This window comes from Hippoglossus hippoglossus, chromosome 15, assembly GCF_009819705.1.
Source record: "Hippoglossus hippoglossus isolate fHipHip1 chromosome 15, fHipHip1.pri, whole genome shotgun sequence".
Lineage (NCBI taxonomy): Eukaryota > Metazoa > Chordata > Actinopteri > Pleuronectiformes > Pleuronectidae > Hippoglossus > Hippoglossus hippoglossus.
In genome coordinates, this window is record NC_047165.1 from 18935611 (window position 1) to 18954967 (window position 19357).

The following is a 19357-nucleotide window of genomic DNA, read 5'->3' on the forward strand; positions in this document are numbered from 1 at the left end:
CCCTCACGTTGCATTATGGGAAATGTAGTACAAAATTGTTTGAAATTAGGAAGAAAACGAAACTGTAATGTAAATTATTTTGAAATAATTACACTGGAACATGAATTGTATTCAAAGTTGTGTTATTTACTTTCCCCCAAAGTAAGAAACAGCTGATTAACAGCTACTCGTCGCGTCAGTGTACCAGTATAAACTACAATAACCATAAGCAGCTTCATGTTTGTGCCGTCGACAGTGGATGACAGCGGCCGCTAAGCTTCAGAGAATGAAGCACGCGCCGCCGGAGGAAATTACACTGCGTTTGTGATGTTATGTAGTTAAATATCGCGTTTGTTTACATTTGCGTTAACGTTGATTATCTTTCCTCATTGGCCTTTGAGGAGGGATCCCGGAAGTCTTTTTGTTAGCTGTGCACAGTGGTCGCAGCCCGTTAGCCGAGCCTCGAGCGGAGACAGGGTATAGATGAACCCAGACGGGACCAGCCCCAGGAGCCGGTCACAGCAGCATCAGTCACACCCTTGTCTGGAGGTAGCACTGGAGAAACCGTGTCTGCTGACCACCATGACGCTGCTCTCCCTCTCACGCTGCTAATGCGAATACGTGTTCGCCTCAAACTGCTGAGTTGTGAGTTAACCAGGATGTGTGGACTGGATCTGACTGACTCATCCTCCTCCTCATCATGGCCCGGAGAGAAGAGATAACCCTGACCAGGCTCTGCGCTGCAGTGCTCACCAGGCAGCCTCTCGACTAGCCGGACAGCTCGGCCATTCGCTCGGTCACGCTTTCTCTGTGTAAATGATAAAACCTCGCAGTCAGAGTGGCGTCATGAATTCCCCCGTGTACACCTTTGTCACCCGTGACGACAACAGCACTGTTTATGCTGAAGTTTCCAAAATCCTGCTCTCAACTGGACAATGGAAGAGGCTGAAAAGAGACAACCCCAGATTCAACTTGATGCTGGGTGAACGGAACAGACTTCCCTTCGGACGTCTAGGTAATCATGTCATTTTGCAATTGTCATATGTTAGCAGCAGACAGAAGTGTGTGTGTGTGTGTGCGTGGTGTGTTATTGAATGTCCACGGCTGCTGTGACGGTGCAAGGATGCTCATTACAACAACATCCTGTGCAAAGATCGTCTTTTGTTGAGATGCGCAGTGGTGTTCACATGTGACTTCTCTGAAATGAATGTTAAAATGGCCCCACTTGGCTTTTACAGGTCATGAACCAGGACTGGTGCAGCTGGTCAACTACTACAGAGGAGCAGACAAGCTTTGCAGAAAGGCGTCCTTGGTCAAGTGTGTACCTTGTTTTTTTGTCTCTCCATCATTCATATTACTAATGCACTTATGAGTAAATCATTTAAAGGGGATTACATTAGCTGACCATCTCCCTTCTCTGCCGCCAGGCTGATAAAGACCAGCCCGGAGCTGTCCGACTCCTGTAACTGGTTCCCAGAATCCTACATCATCTATCCCACTAACCTCAAGACCCCGGTGGCTCCAGCCACAAATGGCATTAGCCATCTGAAGAACAATCCTAAAACAGATGAGCGGGAGGTTTTCTTGGCCTCTTATCACTCTAAAAAAGATAGTGGGGAGGGTACAGCGTGGATAGCAAAGTCTTCTGCTGGAGCTAAAGGTAAAATCTGTTACAAATGAGCCTTTATGTCAGACACTTTACCTTAAGTGTCTTCTTAGATTATATTTTAGATTAATATAATCTTTCTGAACTCCTAAAGGCAACACTTTCTCCTCGATTAACCCTCTTTTATGTGATATACTGCACATATTATGTACAGTTTCAAACTTATGATGTGGTAGATGGCATAACTTATTCATACTCATTCCAACAGGGGCTGGTATTTTGATATCTCATGATGCTAATCAGCTGCTGGAATACATCGATAATCAGGGTCAGGTTCATGTCATTCAGAAGTACCTGGAGAATCCTTTACTTCTGGAGCCGGGACATCGGAAATTTGACATAAGGTGAGTGTGTAGTGTTTAACACAAACCCACACAGATTGTGTTATTTGGTCCGAACCTTGTAAAGTGAAGCTCGTTTGGTTTGTGTTGTGTGATTTTGTCAGGAGCTGGGTGCTAGTGGACCATCAGTATAACATCTATTTGTACCGGGAGGGTGTGCTGCGGACTTCCTCAGAGCCCTACAACGACTCTGACCTCCAGGACATGACCAGCCACCTGACCAACCACTGCATCCAGAAGGAGCACTCCCAGAACTACGGCCGGTATGAGGAGGGGAACGAGATGTTCTTTGACGAGTTCAGGGTGTACATGCTGAACACTCACAACGTCGCCCTGGAGACGAGCATATTACCTCAGATCAAGCAGATCATAAAGTAGGTCCCTCAAGTTTTGCTGTGAAAACCTTGGCAATCACATATCACATTGAAAGCTGAAATGTATTGTTTCTTTTAAGTGACAGTTGTGTTTAGTCCCATCCCAAACACACAAACCAGCCTATCTGTTGTGGCTGGAGACATCTTCAAAATCTACTACTGAAACTTGTCAGTCAAATCTGTCCTAGTTGACTGTAATTTGGTTAACTAAGTTACTCTATTAGTGGATTATATTTAGTCCTGTTACCTGAGTGCAACAGAAGCAATGACATGAGACAACTTTTTTGTTGTAGGATTGTTGACTTTGTTTCCATTATTTATTTAACCTTAATTAAACTAGGAAAGTCCCTTGAGATTATATTTTCTTTTTCTGGGGAGATGTGGCCAAGATATAAATATCAATAGTGATTAGTTTGACGGATGCTTTACCTTAAAATTCACCTTTAGGCAAGTACAGGTATATTAAAACATGTTAGCTGCATGACTCTAGTGATGGTAATATCAGTATGTCCATCAGTCCATCGTTTTGGTCCAGACTGAAATCTTTGGTACAACACGATAAGTGGGAATGCAATGAATATCTATAATAAATAAATAAATATATATATATATATAATATTTTACTTGGTACCACTATGAGGTTGACATTTGTAGCTAAATGTCCCTACTGGATTAATTCTAATGACTTAATTGACTTAAAATTTCATTTTGCCCCATTCGCTTGGTTTATGACGTATTACCTGCAAAACTAATGTCATTCCTCAGCTGTACTTTGTGACTTTTACCTGATAAACATAAGCATCAACATAGGCTGCTGGCTTTATCATTGTGAACATGTTAGCATCTTGCTTAACTGCAAACTCTAAGAGCCGTTACCATGGCTGCAGACTCTTAGTCGTTTTAACTGTATTATAAGTGGGAATAAATCTCTCTGTATCCGACATGTGTTTTATAAACATCTGAGCTACTAAATCTCTAGATGCTGCTGTTCTTAGAATCCACTGATTTTTCCTGAGAAGCTGCAGTTTAAAGTGCACTTGCTGTTGCTGTGTTCCTTACAAATCACTGCAGAGGTCACTGCAGAGGTTTAACTTGCTGTTGTCCTGGTTTAAGTCCACATGCAGTATTTAACAATGCACCTAATGGCAATGACACGACAAGTACATGTATTCTGTTAAGATAGTATTTTGAAAATATAAATGGAGCAAAGAGAGTTTTTTTTTTTTTTTTTACATATGAGTCATTGGTGGAAGAATATTCATCAGAGTTGCGTCGTGTCATCAGATCATTGTGAAGGATGATAATCTCTACAATTGTGAACACAGCATCACCTGCAATGTAATCACTCGTATTAATTCATCGTGTATCAGTGTGGAAACGTGAACAATAGTGGAAAACTGTAGAACATAGTGCAGATTACAATAACAACAGTAGGAGCGCAATAACAGAGATAATGATGTTAGCAAAGATAATTCCTCTGCAACAGTGCATGCTGGGTAGCCTTATTGGACATTTCCTTTCAAACAGTCAAGGTCTGTGATTCGTTGATGCCTGAAATGTTGATATGAAATATGTTTAGTTGGACATGATTCTGTCGTCTCGTCTCACAGGAACTGTCTTTCGTGTATTGAGCCGTCGATCAGCACCAAGCACCTGTCCTACCAGAGCTTCCAGCTCTTTGGATTCGATTTCATGGTGGACGAGAGCTTCAAAGTGTGGCTCATTGAGATCAACGGAGCTCCAGCCTGTGCACAGTCAGTAACATTCAGCTGATCATTCATGCTGAACATATTCTTTCTTTCTCTGCATCTCAGTCAATTTGTTTGTGATATACACAGTTTTTCTCCATTTAGAAATAGTATAGTTCTAGTTAATTTAGTGTATTCTGCCTCTTCTGTTCCTCCAGGACAGTTTTGCCTTCTATTTACAATATGGGGAAAACCAAGCTTTGAATATTAGATGCAACATTCTCTGCTTTCTTTCCCCTGTTCAGACCTGGTATTAACATCTGTCCTGAGAGATCCAATCACAAGGGGGACAGAGTTATGTTTGTCTGTTCATACCTGGCATTAAAACACATCCTGCCGGGGCCTCCTGGAACTTGTGATCAGATCTCACTTCCCTTCTCTAAATGCAAATGAAAACATGCATAATTTTACAGATGTGTCTGTTGCAGAGTCGTGTTGGCGCAAGCGATATGAACGAGAGAGAGACAGAGAAAGCAGCGTAGCAGGGACTAGATTAAATATTTTACGATATTATGTGGTGATCAGTGGCCACAAACAAATTAACATATGGGAACTGAAGAGTAAAAATAAGTGTGATTCATTGTGAATGTGCAGCAGGTCAGACACGTGGCTGTTGTGATGAGGATAGATGTAAATACCAGTTCTGAAAAGGTTTTCATTGTTTCAAAGTATAACATTGATTTAACTCAAATTCATTAAATCAGTCTCACAAGTGAACATATTTTCACTTCTCCTATTCTTTCCTCCTGCAGGAAACTATATTCAGAGCTATGTCAAGGTATTGTGGATGTGGCCATTTCCAGTGTCTTCACCCTGAACAGCAGCAGTGACTCCCCCTCTGCCTCCACCTCTCCTTATTCCTCCTCTCCATCCTCCATGTTCACCACCAACTCCTGTTCCTCTCCCAAACTGAGAGCCCCTCTTCACGTCGGCCCTTTCACTCGACTGTAAGCTCACACTTGTCTCCTCCAAACTAGAAACTTCCTCATGCTAGGTCCTCGCCCATAGAAGAGATGTAGCACACGCCAGCGAGCAGGGCCTTTATTCAAACCTCCCACTCCCCAATTCCCCAGGCAAGTCAGGCGAGGTTAAGAGGGAGTCTCTCTTTTCATGGAAATCACTGAACTGCAGAATTAATCTCTGCGCTCCTCGTTATGCATATCATAAACGTGCGGATGCTGATGAACGTGTGGGAGTTTCTGAGTGCGGACGAGATGCCCTTCCATCTCAGTCCCACCGCCGCCAGTTTTCTCCCTGGGAAGATGAATGGAGCTCTGAGGGATGTAGAGATGCTGCCAAGTGAGACTAGTGCCTTACATTTCCAACCATGCTCCCTTAAAAAGACTGCCAGTTAGCTTGCTCTGTTACCGTGACTTGTACTTGTTCTATAAGCATTTGCACTGTTGCAGTCAATGCAGTCATGATCCGTCCACATGAGTAAGCATAAAACAGATTGCTTGATAAGATCTTGGTGAACTTGTTATTTTCTCATCAGACACTTATTTTTTATTTGTTTTAATCGTTTTAATTTGAATCTATTTTTTGATCTGCGGAATGCTAACAAGCCACAGGGACCGCTCTAAGCAAACCTATGACTCCCTTATATAATAGTAGCTAATATACTAACCAAATAAGTCTGATGAGCGAACCAGTCAACGTGTCAAGGTTTGACATCAGTCCTCTGACTTCACAATGTGGACACTACAGCGTATTTACACTGAGGGCAGGATGGTGGCATTAGTGATCAGGGAGATCGTCCTTTTGCTCAAACGCCCAAGTTTACAGCAAGCTCCCTGACCTCTGACCTCTCTATGAAAACGACTCCCTTAATAGAGCTCAACAGTGTTGTTCCGGAAGTGACGCTCCCATTCATTTTCAGAAATCACGTCTGTACAATCGTATCATTACTACACAATGTTACTACACTATATACTATCTGAAACACTGTAGACGTACACACAAGACACAAACTACAATATATTGCAATACTATATCAACATAAGGTTGAATTGAAGAACAAACGCGTTGGAAAGGGATCATTTGCAATGGTTTATGGGATTTGTAGTTCCCTTTGCTCTTAAAATAATTATGTACACAGACCTTTGCTTTTTTTCCCAATATTTGTTCTGCTCTGAATCAAATGTTTTATGATCATGATTCATCTTGTTGCTGGTCGGCCTGGCTCCAGACTTTAAACTCTTTTTTTAATTTTTTATATGGATTCTCTGAAACGTCAATTCAGAAAATTTATGGGAAATTTATTTCCGAAACCAGAGCCATTCTTTAAGTGGGGCAGTCAGTGATTAGTTAAGCTGAAGACACTTTGATTTGTCATTTGAAGAGAGCATGTTCGTGTGAACGCATGTAGTAGAACGCATCCTAATAAACCGAACCGTTCGCCCCCAGTTTGTAAAGAGCTGCCCTTATATCTGTGTTCTACTTCGGAACAGATAAGAGTGTAAATGTAAAGTGTTGTTAATAACTGTGTGGATTATGTTCTTTTTAATTGTTGAAATGGAAGTAGAATAGATTGTCCAACGTTTGTTGTTGATTATTAGAATTAGTGTAAGACCCCATGAAATAAAACAAGTAAACATTTGTTTATAAGGGAGCTGATGGAGACCAAATGGAAACCCAACAATTTGGTTAATTTGATTTAATTTTTATGTTAATTTTTGTTTAAATTTAATTTTTATGTTGATTTTCATTTCATGGGGTCATAAAAGTGTTTGAGTTCTTTTATTTTCACTGAGACATGAGATGGAAAAGTTTCTTTACTCCCTAATACTTAAGTAGTTTTTTCTTCCTGGTCTCCAGAGGATAGGAATGTGTTTCCATTCAGAATCTGTGACAGCTGCATGCTGGGTGGTTGATTTTTGTTGTGTTTGCAGGGAGCTCATTTTAGATACAGAACATGTTAATAGTTCTCTCATAATGTTAGAAACCCTGCTGCTCCTCTGTTTTAACCTCAGTTCAGACGTGTGAGGCTTTGTTTCCCACACTATTTGAGTAACATAAGTTAAGGGACACCGTCACAGCATTTATTCATGTTTTTAATCTCCTTGTATTTGTGTTTACTAGATAACTCTGAAGAATGAAGGATATGTGAGTGGTTTGTAGGTCAGAAAAATGGGATTGTCTTGGGCGGGCTACACTGACATAATACAACTTTGTTGTAAAATGAATCCCAGAAACTAAGAACAGAGTTTGGTGAATCAGTTTCTGAGTTCTGCTGTAGCTGAAATGATGTTTGGAAAGATGATAATGTAAGTCAAAAATTGGTTTGTAGGGCATGATTATGTTGTTTATTAAGTTACAAGGGTTTGATAGCGGATTTTGGAAATCTAAAAGCAAACTATCAGTATTATTTAAATAAAATTTGTTGGGAAATGTCTTTCCATCAAAGGGACGGGTGCCTTAGAGGGAATATTGCATATTCATAAAAAAAAAAAAAAGAACGCAATGAACCTCCAACATTGAATGCACCTTCATTTGTTTGTACTGAAGTGAATTTGCTTTGTTCATTATTCAACCTTTTTTGGATTCAATGATGTCATTTCTTTGTCGTCAGAGTTTCTTTGCACATCTGACAAATTTTCTCATGTTTCGTTTTTTTTTCCTCATCTTTACCAAAGATCAAATTCCAGTTGTAAAATGTTTTGTACTTACTTTAATCTGAACGTCATCACATCGACTGGCCAATGGGATCGTAAAGCAAGTCTCATATTCAGGGGGACGTGTGTGCTGTGCTTCTGTTCAGTAATGTTTTATTCAGAATCTTGCATGAACATTTGTCTTTATCAGAAACAATACTGCTACAATAAAAAAAAATACTATCATCAAACTACTGTCATCTTTCTGACTTGACTTGAGTAAAGAAACATCTGTAGTAGACAGAGATGAAGGTGGGTATCCATCTTCTCAGCTGTCTCCTGGTAAGAAATTAAGATGTTACACAGTGTCCTCCAGTGACACCTTTAATTCAAATCACACAATTATAAATGTTTGATACTTGATGATAGTGTTTCAGATTTAGTATAAATTGTCCTGGTACAGCTTGACTCTTCATTAACTGTACACTGGCAAAATATAATGCCTAATGGTAAGGCCTTTGGTTTGGAAGGAAACAACACATTTCAACATAAGTTGTGTCAGGTGTGTCTCTAAAAACAAGATAATTATGTGCATGTTTATATATATTTATTTATTTATACTACAAAAAAACTTCCTTGAGAACTGGATAGTAAATAAAACACTATCACCACAAGGTGGCAGTAAGTCAACAACAAAGAAACGACATGCCGCAAAACCTGAACGCGAAGGAGAAGTTTTTCCGGTCTTGAGGGATGTACTTCCTGTGTCACTGCACATGTGGTAAACAAGCGTCCGTGTGTGTGTGTGGGAGTGTGGAGCATGGACTTTTCTACAAAGTGGAGTAATTTACCCACAGGCCCGAGTCTGAAGAACCTGACCCAGGGCGGATTCGGTGTCCTGAAGGAGACTCAACATGAGGCGGTTCAGGACCTGACGAAAGCCCAAATCGAGTCTTTCGACCAGGCTGTCACCAGCGGACTGATCCGGGTCGTACAGGTCCGCGCTGCTCTCACTTATTACACTTAGATATTACTGTATGTGGAAAATGAGCCTTAGCTGTCATCTTTAAATCAAATTTCACGTAGTAAAAATATTTGTAAAATAAGGTCTCTAAAATAATAACTCTAGCTGTTTACTATAAATGAAATGCTGTCTAACTAATTTATATATAAAATAAAGTTAGTCTCTAGCTGTTTACTATAAATGAAATAATGCACAACGAAATTATATATAAAATAAAGTTAATATTCAGCTGTTAAGCGGAAATTAAATGATGCCTAATTAAATTATTTATAAAATACAGTTTGTACATTTGAAATGAAACTGCACCAAATCAGATTATACAAAAGTTAACAGATAGTCTTTAGCTGTTAACGTAAATTAGTTCATTAAGTTTTAACCATGTTTGCTAACGTTTGTTTTGAGTATGTCTCGAAATCAGTGTTTTCCTATTTGTGTTGGAAAACCAATCACTTAAAACACACTGTTCGTAGCTCATCTGTTCTCAAAATGCTGAAACTTGTGCAGACTTTGTAATATAAAGCTGCACAGCAACGCAAAACCCACCATAAACCTGGTTGAGTGCGTCGTCTATGTGAAGGTTACCAGCTTCAATACTCTGCAAGGTGTCTATGCTATCACCAGAGAACCACTGTTATTGATTCAACAGGAACCAATGTGTCATTTTTTTGTTCTCTGTGAGTTTCTGTCAGTGTTTGTGTTGTGGACGTTTACTCATTGTTTTGTGATGTGACGTGTGTTCTTCAGGCCATCCCTCCCCTGGAGTTCGCTGTAAAAAATGACAGGATCAGCCTTTCGTTCGTCGAGGCCTCCATCAACAACCCGGTGGTTGCCAAAGGGAACGTCTGCAGGGACATGAGGGTGTTTCCTGCAGAGTGCAGGGGCAGGAGATGCTCGTACAAAGGAAAGCTGGTGGTAAGATTCATATATAGTCTCATCATGATTTATTTTTAACTGTGTACATTTTCACTTCACCTATTACCTGACTTTTAATGCATCATGCTAAATGATGCATTAAAAGTTCACAGACAGGGAGCAGTCATTGACAGATCCAATCTACATGTGAGAGACTAACGGTGCCTGTTATTCACCCTCAGGCTGACGTCAGCTGGTCGGTCAATGGAGTTCCCAAAGGCATCATCAAACAGTCCCTGGGTCAGGTGCCAATCATGGTGAAGTCCAAGCTGTGCAACCTCCATGCTATGTCTCCGAAAGAGCTAGTTGAACACCATGAAGAATCAGAGGTAAGAGACACGTCTCTAATATTTGAAATATAAACACGTGCCCATTATATGAATCCATGTTCGTGAACAAGTGTAATCTCCCTTTACATATTGACAGGAAATGGGAGGTTATTTCATCGTGAATGGAATCGAGAAGGTGATCCGAATGCTGATCATGCCGAGGAGGAACTATCCAATTGCCATGTCAAGACCTAAGTGGAAGAGCAGGGGCCAGGGCTACACTCAGTATGGTAAGTGTAACCCCTCAGATAATGTGCAGAAACTCAGTGACAGTGGGTGTGTATTCACAGAAATCTATATCCTTTAAAATGGGTGCCATTCTCTTTTTTTCTTGTCACAGGTATATCTATACATTGTGTGAAGGAAGAGCACACAGCCATCAACATGAACCTTCATTATCTGGAAAATGGGACTGTGATGCTGAACTTCGTCTACCAAAAAGAGCTCTTCTTCCTCCCACTAGGCTTTGCACTCAAGGTACTAATCAGGGAGAATGTCTTTTTGAAAAATGTTGAAATCCTGCTTTGAACTGATGGTTCAAATATTGACAACAAAGGCCATTTATTTTACAAGGAAACAGATTAAATTGGAAAAGCAAAAAAAATATAATCACTCCGACTTCAGGCGGACAAACTAACCACACTAGCTGGAAAGTTGCTGCTAACTTAACAGAAAATAACGAAAACAAACAACAGCTTGACTTAATAACTAAGTGAAACAGCAGAAAACAATCAACAGAAGTGACAGTCCACCCCTACTATTCAACAACGTTATAAATTCCATGTTTAACAATAGTTTTTGTGTGGCTGGTTGGTAGGAGTGAGCCATCTTGGTTTCTTATGTCTCTGCTTGGCAGCTAATCACCTTTGAGCGGGGAACCGGACCACCAACCATGTCCTTGCACCTTCACACATTATTTACATACATGTATATACATACACACAAGCACACGTACAGACAACACAAATTTACATCAGAAAAATGACCACAGTCGTTACAGTATTTTAAAAAATGAAGCAGTCTGCAGCATTAAATTTGGAGTGAAAAGAGATGTTAAGAGTCCACATCACAGAAGAGTTCAAAAATATAATAAGTATAACCTCTTTTTGTGTTGTATGATTTGTTGATCAAGCAAACTTGCTCTGTTGTGTCCTCTAGGCCTTGGTGGACTTCACAGACTTCCAGATCTACCAGGAGCTGATCAAGGGCCGCGAGGACAATTCCTTCTACAAGAGCTGTGCATCCGAGATGCTGCGTATCGTCATGGAGGAGGGCTGCACCACCCACAGCAAGGTGCTCAGTTACCTCGGAGAGCGCTTCAGGGTTAAGATGAACCTTCCTGAGTGGTACACAAACGAGCAGTGTGCCAACTACCTGATGGAGTAAGTTTTTATCAAAGATGAATGAGACATTTTTGTTACTTAAAACCTCACAATGCACAAGTGTGGTATTTTATGGTACATTTAGTAAAATGAGTTGTGTTCTGTTTTGATCAGGGAGTGCATCTGTATCCACCTGAAGTCCGATGTGGAGAAGTTCTACCTGCTCTGTCTGATGACGAGGAAGCTTTTCACATTTGCCAAGCAGGAGTGCATGGAGGAGAACCCCGACAGCATCATGTGTCAGGAAGTGCTCACTCCTGGTCAGCTCTACCTCATGTTCCTTAAGGCAAGTTTGTTTTAAGTCATTCAAACTGGTTCTGAGCAACTGTTGTCCTTTTTTTTAGCTTCTGATACTGAACAGTTGGAGCTGCAGTAAGATTTGGTAAAAGTGTTTCCCATTAATTATTAAGACTGTTGCAGCCAGACATACGTCCCGCCACAGTTTCATAAGAAACCAACATTTTTTATACTTTTCATTATAACATAAGAGATCTCTAACTGGGTGGATGCAGCGCTATTTGCTGCGTGTTGCTCAAATATGTTTTTCCCTTCCATGCAGACAGTCAGACCTCATAGTTCCAGCTGCAGTTCTATCATGGAATGCAGTTGTCTCTCTCACGTGAAAACTTATTTTAACTTGGAATGTTTCTGGTGTGAGAGTGACCTTTGTGTGTGTGTGTGCGTGCGTGCATCCCCATTGCCGCCATAGAATAAATTACTTCTGTGGGAAATGCTGGATAGAGGAAACGTTAAGTGAGCATCTGCACTGATCAGCTGTAAGTGATTTAACCCCTAAGATATCTTCACAGGAGAGAGTGGCTGCCTGGCTGGTGTCTGTGAAGCTGGCCTTTGACAAGAGAGGCAGCAGACTGAGTGGAGGATGGAACGCTGAAAACATGATAAAGCTTTTCAACATGGGCAGTGACGTAACCAAACCTTTTGAATTTCTGCTGGCTACTGGGAACCTCAACTCCAAGACAGGTGCGGCCACATGAGTATGAATACGTGTTACGGTACAAAAGCAGAGCTCATGTATTAAATGCATATCGCTCTCTCCTCTGACCCCAGGTCTCGGCATGCTGCAGAACACAGGTCTGTGTGTCGTAGCCGACAAGCTCAACTTCATCCGCTACCTGTCCCACTTCCGCTGCGTGCACAGAGGAGCAGCGTTCGCCAAGATGAGGACCACCTCTGTTCGTAAGCTGCTGCCTGAGTCCTGGGGCTTCCTGTGTCCCGTCCACACCCCGGACGGAGAGCCTTGTGGCCTCATGAATCACATGACAGCCAGCTGTGAGATCGTGGCACCAACCTCGTCCACCACATCCCTGCCTGCTCTGCTATGTTCCCTCGGTGAGTTCTTTCTTCAGATTACTATTCTGTTCAGTTAAAGCCGAGTTCCCAGGAAATGATTTTCAAAGTTGCTGGATTACTGCATAGTTCACACTACTTGACTCGCTGTCATGTGATCAGGAATCTTGCAGACATTGTGAGTTCATACTACATGACTGACTGGCGAAAAACTAACAGAGCTTGAATGGAACCTGACAGACATTAACAGTCTGTGATATACTGTCCCACACACTCATGGTTATTTCCCTGATTACAGACATGTCGTGTGTTAAAAATCAGGGGCACCTCACCACTACACCTCATCCTGCGCTTTGATTGGCTGGAGTTGTCACTGATTCCGACTACATTTCGAGCAGATTGAAAATCCGACACGTCGGCGAGACTCTATAATCATCTCTTTTAAGAGTTCACACTTAGCGACTGCAGATCAAGCGACAATAGGGGGACTTTTGTCTGCAACCTGAAAAACTTGTCAGCGACTGGCAAATCAGGCTCAAAGTCGTGTTGTGTGACTTGGCTTAAACTTTAAGGTCCAAATTCACCGCTTTGTCCCTTTTTTTGACAAAAGTTTTAAAGCACGTCATTAAACTGAATTTCATATAATTAAATCTTCTGTCTCTGGTAAGGTGTTTGTCCCGTGGATGGATCTCCTGGTCAACCCTTTTCAGACTGCTACCCTGTGGTGCTTGACGGGGCCGTTGTCGGCTGGTTGGAGACTGAATTAGCTCCAGTTGTGGTTGACTCGCTACGTAGGTTCAAGGTATGATAGTGAAATATTAAAAAGAGCTGTACTGCACATGTTGTATGTGCAGAAAAGTGACATTTATATGAAATACCTTCAGGTACTGAGAACAAACAAGATCCCTCCCTGGACTGAGATCGTCCTGGTTCCCAAAACAGGCAAGGCCAGCTTGTACCCAGGCCTGTTCCTCTTCACAACGCCCTGTCGTATGGTGCGGCCCGTACGCAATTTAGCTCATGGAAAAGAAGAGTTAATTGGCACCTTTGAACAAGTATGTGTAAACCAAGATTTAAAAAATATATTATGGTGGTTCTAACCAGAACACAACTGAAATGCTTTTTTTTTTTCTACCTTGCTGCAGCTTTATACCAATGTGGGCATCTTTGAGGGGGAGATCGAGCCCGGTGTGACCACACACCAGGAACTGTTCCCTCACAGTATGCTGAGCGTGGTGGCCAACTTCATCCCCTACTCAGATCACAACCAGAGTCCTAGGAACATGTACCAGTGTCAAATGGGTAAGTCTGAGACCACAGCTAGAGCCTGCACACACCTACACTGGTGAACCGGTTGAGTAGATTCATATTCCAGTTCTTTCATCGTGTTTGTCAGAGATTAAACATGTTCTCTGTGTAGGTAAGCAGACTATGGGTTTTCCCCTGCACTCGTTCACGGACCGCTCAGATAACAAGTTGTACCGGCTCCAGACCCCACAAAGCCCGCTGGTCAGGCCCTACATGTACGACCACTACAACCTGGACAACTACCCCAGCGGCACAAACGCCATTGTGGCCGTCATATCCTACACAGGCTATGACATGGAAGATGCTATGGTCAGAAAAATAGTTACTATCATTTTTTGCTCAAACAGAATTATGAACCAAGACACTACATAATGTACTCATGATTATTATTTTTGTAAAATCCACATTTATCACACTCCTCTTAGATTTTGAACAAGTCCTCGTGGGAGAGAGGCTTCGCCCATGGAAGCATTTACAAGACTGAGCTGGTGGATCTGGCAGACAAGGTGAGGGGAGAGGACGGCGTGGTGTTTGGGACCAAGCCAGGTGATCCTAAGGTGGATGGAAAACTGGACGCTGATGGACTACCTCACATTGGATCAACACTTAAATATGGAGACCCCTACTACAGCTACATCAACCTCAACACGGGTGCCACCTCCATCAACTACTACAAGTGAGTCTTTTTTTCATCAGCTCACTAAATTATGCCCCTTTCAAGACATTAAATGTTTTTACTTTCATATTCAAGAAAATAAATTGTTAAACTTTTCAAATTACAACAAGTATTGTGTTTCTTCTCTCTTTATTTCTAGGAGCCAAGAATCCTCTGTAGTCGACAATATAAAGATCTGCAGCAACGACAACGGCTCAGGCTATTTCAAACGAGTTTGCATCACCATACGAGTGCCACGAAACCCCACCATCGGTGACAAGTTTGCCAGTCGCCACGGTCAGAAAGGCATCCTGAGCCGCCTGTGGCCGACTGAGGACATGCCCTTCACAGAGAGCGGCATGACTCCCGACATCCTTTTCAACCCCCACGGCTTCCCCTCCCGTATGACCATCGGGATGCTCATCGAGAGCATGGCCGGCAAGTCCGGCTCCCTGCACGGGCTGAGCCACGACGCCACACCCTTCACCTTCTCTGAGGAGAACTCTGCTCTAGAGTACTTCGGTAAAATGCTCCGGGCTGGAGGTTACAACTATTACGGCACAGAGCGGCTCTACAGTGGCCTGAGCGGTCTGGAGCTTGAGGCCGACATCTTCATCGGGGTTGTCTACTACCAGCGGTTGCGTCACATGGTCTCTGACAAATTTCAAGTGAGGACCACGGGAGCGCGAGACAAGGTGACCAACCAGCCGGTGGGAGGGAGGAACATCCAGGGAGGCATTCGTTTTGGAGAGATGGAGCGAGACGCCCTGCTGGCGCACGGCTCGTCCTTCCTGCTTCAGGATCGGCTCTTCAACTGCTCGGACCGATCAGTAGCTCAGGTGTGCATTGACTGTGGCAGCCTCATCTCCCCTCTGTTAGAGAAACCGCCTCCCTACTGGTCGTCCATGCGCCACCGTAAGACTGTGTGCACCCTGTGTGGCAAAAGTGACTCTATTGACTCGGTGTCTGTTCCTTACGTCTTCCGCTACTTTGTAGCCGAGCTCGCAGCGATGAACATCAAAGTAAAATTAGATGTAAAGTAAATTTTACAGGAGAATGAGTAGATACCTGCCTTAAATATGACAAAGTACAAATCAGAAGAAATTTGTTTTATGAATCTGCTTTTGTTTTGTTAAAATGTGTCTCAGTAAAGCTGCTTGAATGAACCATGCTTCAGATCAAATATACTGCATAGACATGATGTGTGTATAAAGAGCAGCCAAATACCCGAGACATTCAACTGCTTTGTCCAGTGTTTTATTAGCAGAAACTTTGGAGAAATGACCAGCATGTGATGGAGTGAATGACACATTCTGTTGAGGTGTATACAAATAAAAGTTTTTTAAAAAATGTAAACATCAATAGATTGCCTAAAATAAATTAAAGCTGAGAGATGTCCAGATCATGACATTCATCTTTAAACATTTTCACGAGATCCCACTTGATGATGTCACATGGTTCCAGTCACCATTTGACTCTTAATTCAGCTGTTCCAGTACATGTGGCAGGTCTAACACAGTGGGGACAGTGTAGTCTGGTTTCACTGAGCCCTCTGGCACTGCACCTCCAGCACTACTGATCCAAACTGTGGCCCGTACTCCAGCATTAAAGCCCCCCTGAATATCTGTGTCCAGAGAGTCTCCAACCATAACACAGTCCCGGGCCTCCACCCCCAGCATGTTGAAACACAGTGTGAAGATGGAGAGGAATGGTTTCTGCTCTGCATGTTCCCCCCCAATCACAATGGCATCGAAGAACTCCTCACATTTGACTGCCTCCACTTTCTCTCTCTGGGTCTGAGCTACCCCGTTGGTCAGCAGCAGCAGCTTGTATCTGCTGCGCAGTTGTTTCAGGAGGTCGCAGATTTGAGGGGACAGACTGAGAACTTCCAGCCGTCTGTTTTTCCACAGAGAGTAGCACTGAGCTGCGAGAGAGGGCGTGAGAATACTGCCCACTGTCTCCTGGAGGCTCTCCTCCCAGTGACCCTCTCGTACATCATCTATGGATCGTCCTGCTGCAGGCTCAAAACACTCACGGAAAAGCTTCTGCTTGAACTTGTCACAAATGCTGCTGATGGTGTCGTCATCGAGGCCCAGTGTCGTCTTCAGAAGTTCACTGGTCTGTAAATCACACAACAGATACCTTCATATCTAACTGAGTAATAAACCACAGCCTGGGGTTGTGTAGGAAATATGACGGACACTTATTTTGATGGATGTGGGAAATTGGCAACTTTTTAATATGTGTAAATAAAAACATTTTTTTAAATGAGGCAAATATTTTGGATTGTGTTAGTGCTGGGCAATAACACAATATAAATTATTGCAATATATTTATAATTAAAAGAAGTATAATAAAGGTTCAATGCACATCGATATATTGCTTTTGCATTGTGTAAGCACAGTAAGAAGATATAACAAGTGATCTACCTCAGATTTGTCAAATGTTTTGCTGTTTGTCATTTTCTGCTCATAGAGAAGACGTTAAAACCACAACCTTCACTCAAGAGCATCCATCAGTCTTTAAACTTGTCCAGTCTGGGCTACTGTAAAAAAAAAACATGGCTGCCTCCGTAGAGAGGACCCTCTCCTGATGTAAATATGTTTTTAAATATAAATGGCTCACTCTCAGGTAAAGAAAACAATTCATACGATTTAGATGAAACACACCAATTAAAACATCCCTAGGATTATTTTATATTCAACTTCTGCCAATAGATCCCTTTCACCTGAATCCTATTTAAACGTGAACAATAAATAAATCGTCCAGTTAAATAGGATGAAGAACTAATTATCATCAGTTTATCCTGCTGTCACAAATCAAAATGTCTGCCATGAAGACATACATAAAATATGCACAGTGTATAAGCTAAGGCCACAGGAGAGGTGTCAGTGTCACCTCCTTCAAAATGAAGCTGAATATATCCAGTTTCTCTCTTCTTCTTTCTTCTCGATTACAACAGTGACGCAACATTTCCAAAACCAAGAGAAGCTTATTTCAGTGGGAGCAAAATGAAATGACACCGTTGATCTGTGTTATCCGGTGAACTGAAGTCTAATGAATCAGCAGCTGAGTCCCTCTCTCGACTCCACGTCACAAACATGGCCGCCGACTCACTAACACTACATGAGGAATGTTAATCACCTTTCGTATCGCCAGTGCACCGGCCCTGCTGGTTTCTATCAGCGTGTTGTCCAGGTCAAATATTAAAGCCTTCACCTCCCTGTCCATGGCTGCAGGTCACCACACCGCTGGGTTCGATGAGGAAGCACCGCGGACTGAAGTGCATGCTGGGATCTGTAGTTCTGCTAAATGCTCAGCGCTTGCAGGTTTTGTCCTCTGGAGGGCGCCAGTTAATAAAATTAGAGTGATTTCTTTTCTTTTTTGCGAGTATGACATGAGGCCATAGACTTTAAATATTATTTTTTTTATCTTTATCTATTCAGGCAGTTGCATCTCACAAGATTCATAAAAACATCACATATTACAGATTTTAAATGTCCAAGGGGAAAAAAAGCCTGTAGTTTGAGGGAAGTTTGTAAATCATTTCATTTAGAAGGTTTAACTGAATCCAGTTCTGCCAACATTGGTGCGTACATGAGGGATGTCTACAGTTCAGTAGTTACTGGACCGTGTGCTGTATGAACTGGTTTTACAGAGAACAATGATGTGTGATAAATAACAATAATTATTTTATTTAACACATTTTTATTATTATTTGTATTAAATTACATTTATTATTAATTATTTATTTATTTATTTGAAGATTTATAGTACATTCATGGCCAGACAAGCAGTTCGTGTAGAAGCATAGACTCTATATGAATAGGCGCCATTTTGGGTCTGGCAGGTAGGTAAACTAATACACCCATGTGTAATAAGCTCAGCAAGCTCTCCACACCAATTTCCCATGCTCTAGTTAGAATAAATCATTAAAAAGTACATTAGACTTTTGTGGGAAAAACAAGTAAATAAAAGGCAAACAAACTGCAGAAACTCATATTAAACTATAAATAAGTTAGTAACTTTATTGCAAATATAAGTGTTTTGAAATATTTAAAGGATTTACAAATTGTAAGGTTACTGTGGAGATGCCACTACACATGTTATGTAATTATTATATACGGTAGGTTACATTTGAGTAAATGTCTTTAAACAACAAATTAAGGTAAAAATTAAAAACAGTCAAATAAATGTACATAGATACTATAGACACATGATAAAACACCATCAGAATACAAAAGTATTCAGTTTTGTGGGAAGGATTGATCAATAGGGAGAAGTTTCCCTCATTTGACTCCTCACACACCATGTTTCACACACCACACGTATCGTTTTTCCATCATGAACAAGTATTCGAGTCATTGGTGACTGATCTGTGGCAGGAGCCTTTTATTATTACTCACCCTGAATTATTTCGAGAGAGTTAACCATAACCAAAATGAGCGTGAAACAATCAGTGTCATCACTTGTCTAATTAAATGCCCTACGTGACACTTGACCATGGATATTGCCAATTTAAATACATGTTACGTGACACACTCTTTCAAAATCAAAACATACCTCATTTCTTATGCAACCTGTCCTCTAACTCGCTCTCTTATCTGGCAGCGGGCCAGAGGTTCACACGCAACAGTGTGCAGGCCTGTTGCACTGCTTTACCAAACCCAATCAGAAATCACAACAATCCTCTCACACTTGTGCTGAGAGGAAACGGATTCCAGATTAGCCTGACCTA

At 41.8% G+C, this 19357-nt stretch overlaps 3 protein-coding genes across 3 annotated transcripts; 2 read left to right on the top strand and 1 right to left on the bottom strand.

Annotated features, from left to right (window-relative positions):
- The first annotated feature begins 225 nt into the window (after window positions 1–225).
- On the top strand, window positions 226–7536 carry ttl (tubulin tyrosine ligase). The gene is made up of 7 exons (XM_034608524.1): window positions 226–994; window positions 1218–1296; window positions 1407–1639; window positions 1854–1989; window positions 2091–2360; window positions 3971–4114; window positions 4861–7536. Exons 1-7 carry the CDS (start codon window positions 796–798, stop codon window positions 5057–5059), a joined length of 1260 nt encoding a protein of 419 aa, XP_034464415.1. The 5' UTR covers window positions 226–795; the 3' UTR covers window positions 5060–7536.
- An 851-nt stretch (window positions 7537–8387) lies between these two features.
- Window positions 8388–15964, top strand: polr1b (RNA polymerase I subunit B). The gene is made up of 15 exons (XM_034608961.1): window positions 8388–8698; window positions 9470–9637; window positions 9820–9966; window positions 10064–10196; window positions 10307–10443; window positions 11125–11348; window positions 11463–11634; window positions 12158–12329; window positions 12417–12698; window positions 13325–13458; window positions 13541–13711; window positions 13802–13958; window positions 14077–14273; window positions 14390–14640; window positions 14780–15964. Exons 1-15 carry the CDS (start codon window positions 8522–8524, stop codon window positions 15660–15662), a joined length of 3405 nt encoding a protein of 1134 aa, XP_034464852.1. The 5' UTR covers window positions 8388–8521; the 3' UTR covers window positions 15663–15964.
- A 10-nt stretch (window positions 15965–15974) lies between these two features.
- Window positions 15975–17903, bottom strand: nanp (N-acetylneuraminic acid phosphatase). The gene is made up of 2 exons (XM_034608962.1): window positions 17764–17903; window positions 15975–16739 (listed from the first exon to the last, which is right to left on the bottom strand). Exons 1-2 carry the CDS (start codon window positions 17848–17850, stop codon window positions 16098–16100), a joined length of 729 nt encoding a protein of 242 aa, XP_034464853.1. The 5' UTR covers window positions 17851–17903; the 3' UTR covers window positions 15975–16097.
- Between the last annotated feature and the right edge of the window lie 1454 nt (window positions 17904–19357).

Coding starts and splice junctions, on each gene's coding strand:
- polr1b (XM_034608961.1), top strand. CDS start 8,522: ATGGACTTTTCTACAAAGTGGAGTAATTTACCCACAGGCCCGAGTCTG. Junction 12,330..12,416: donor GAACCTCAACTCCAAGACAG/GTGCGGCCACAT, acceptor CTCTGACCCCAG/GTCTCGGCATGCTGCAGAAC. Junction 13,459..13,540: donor ACTCGCTACGTAGGTTCAAG/GTATGATAGTGA, acceptor AAATACCTTCAG/GTACTGAGAACAAACAAGAT.
- nanp (XM_034608962.1), bottom strand. CDS start 17,850: ATGGACAGGGAGGTGAAGGCTTTAATATTTGACCTGGACAACACGCTG. Junction 16,740..17,763: donor GTGCACTGGCGATACGAAAG/GTGATTAACATT, acceptor TGTGATTTACAG/ACCAGTGAACTTCTGAAGAC.
- ttl (XM_034608524.1), top strand. CDS start 796: ATGATAAAACCTCGCAGTCAGAGTGGCGTCATGAATTCCCCCGTGTAC. Junction 995..1,217: donor ACTTCCCTTCGGACGTCTAG/GTAATCATGTCA, acceptor TGGCTTTTACAG/GTCATGAACCAGGACTGGTG. Junction 1,990..2,090: donor CATCGGAAATTTGACATAAG/GTGAGTGTGTAG, acceptor TGATTTTGTCAG/GAGCTGGGTGCTAGTGGACC.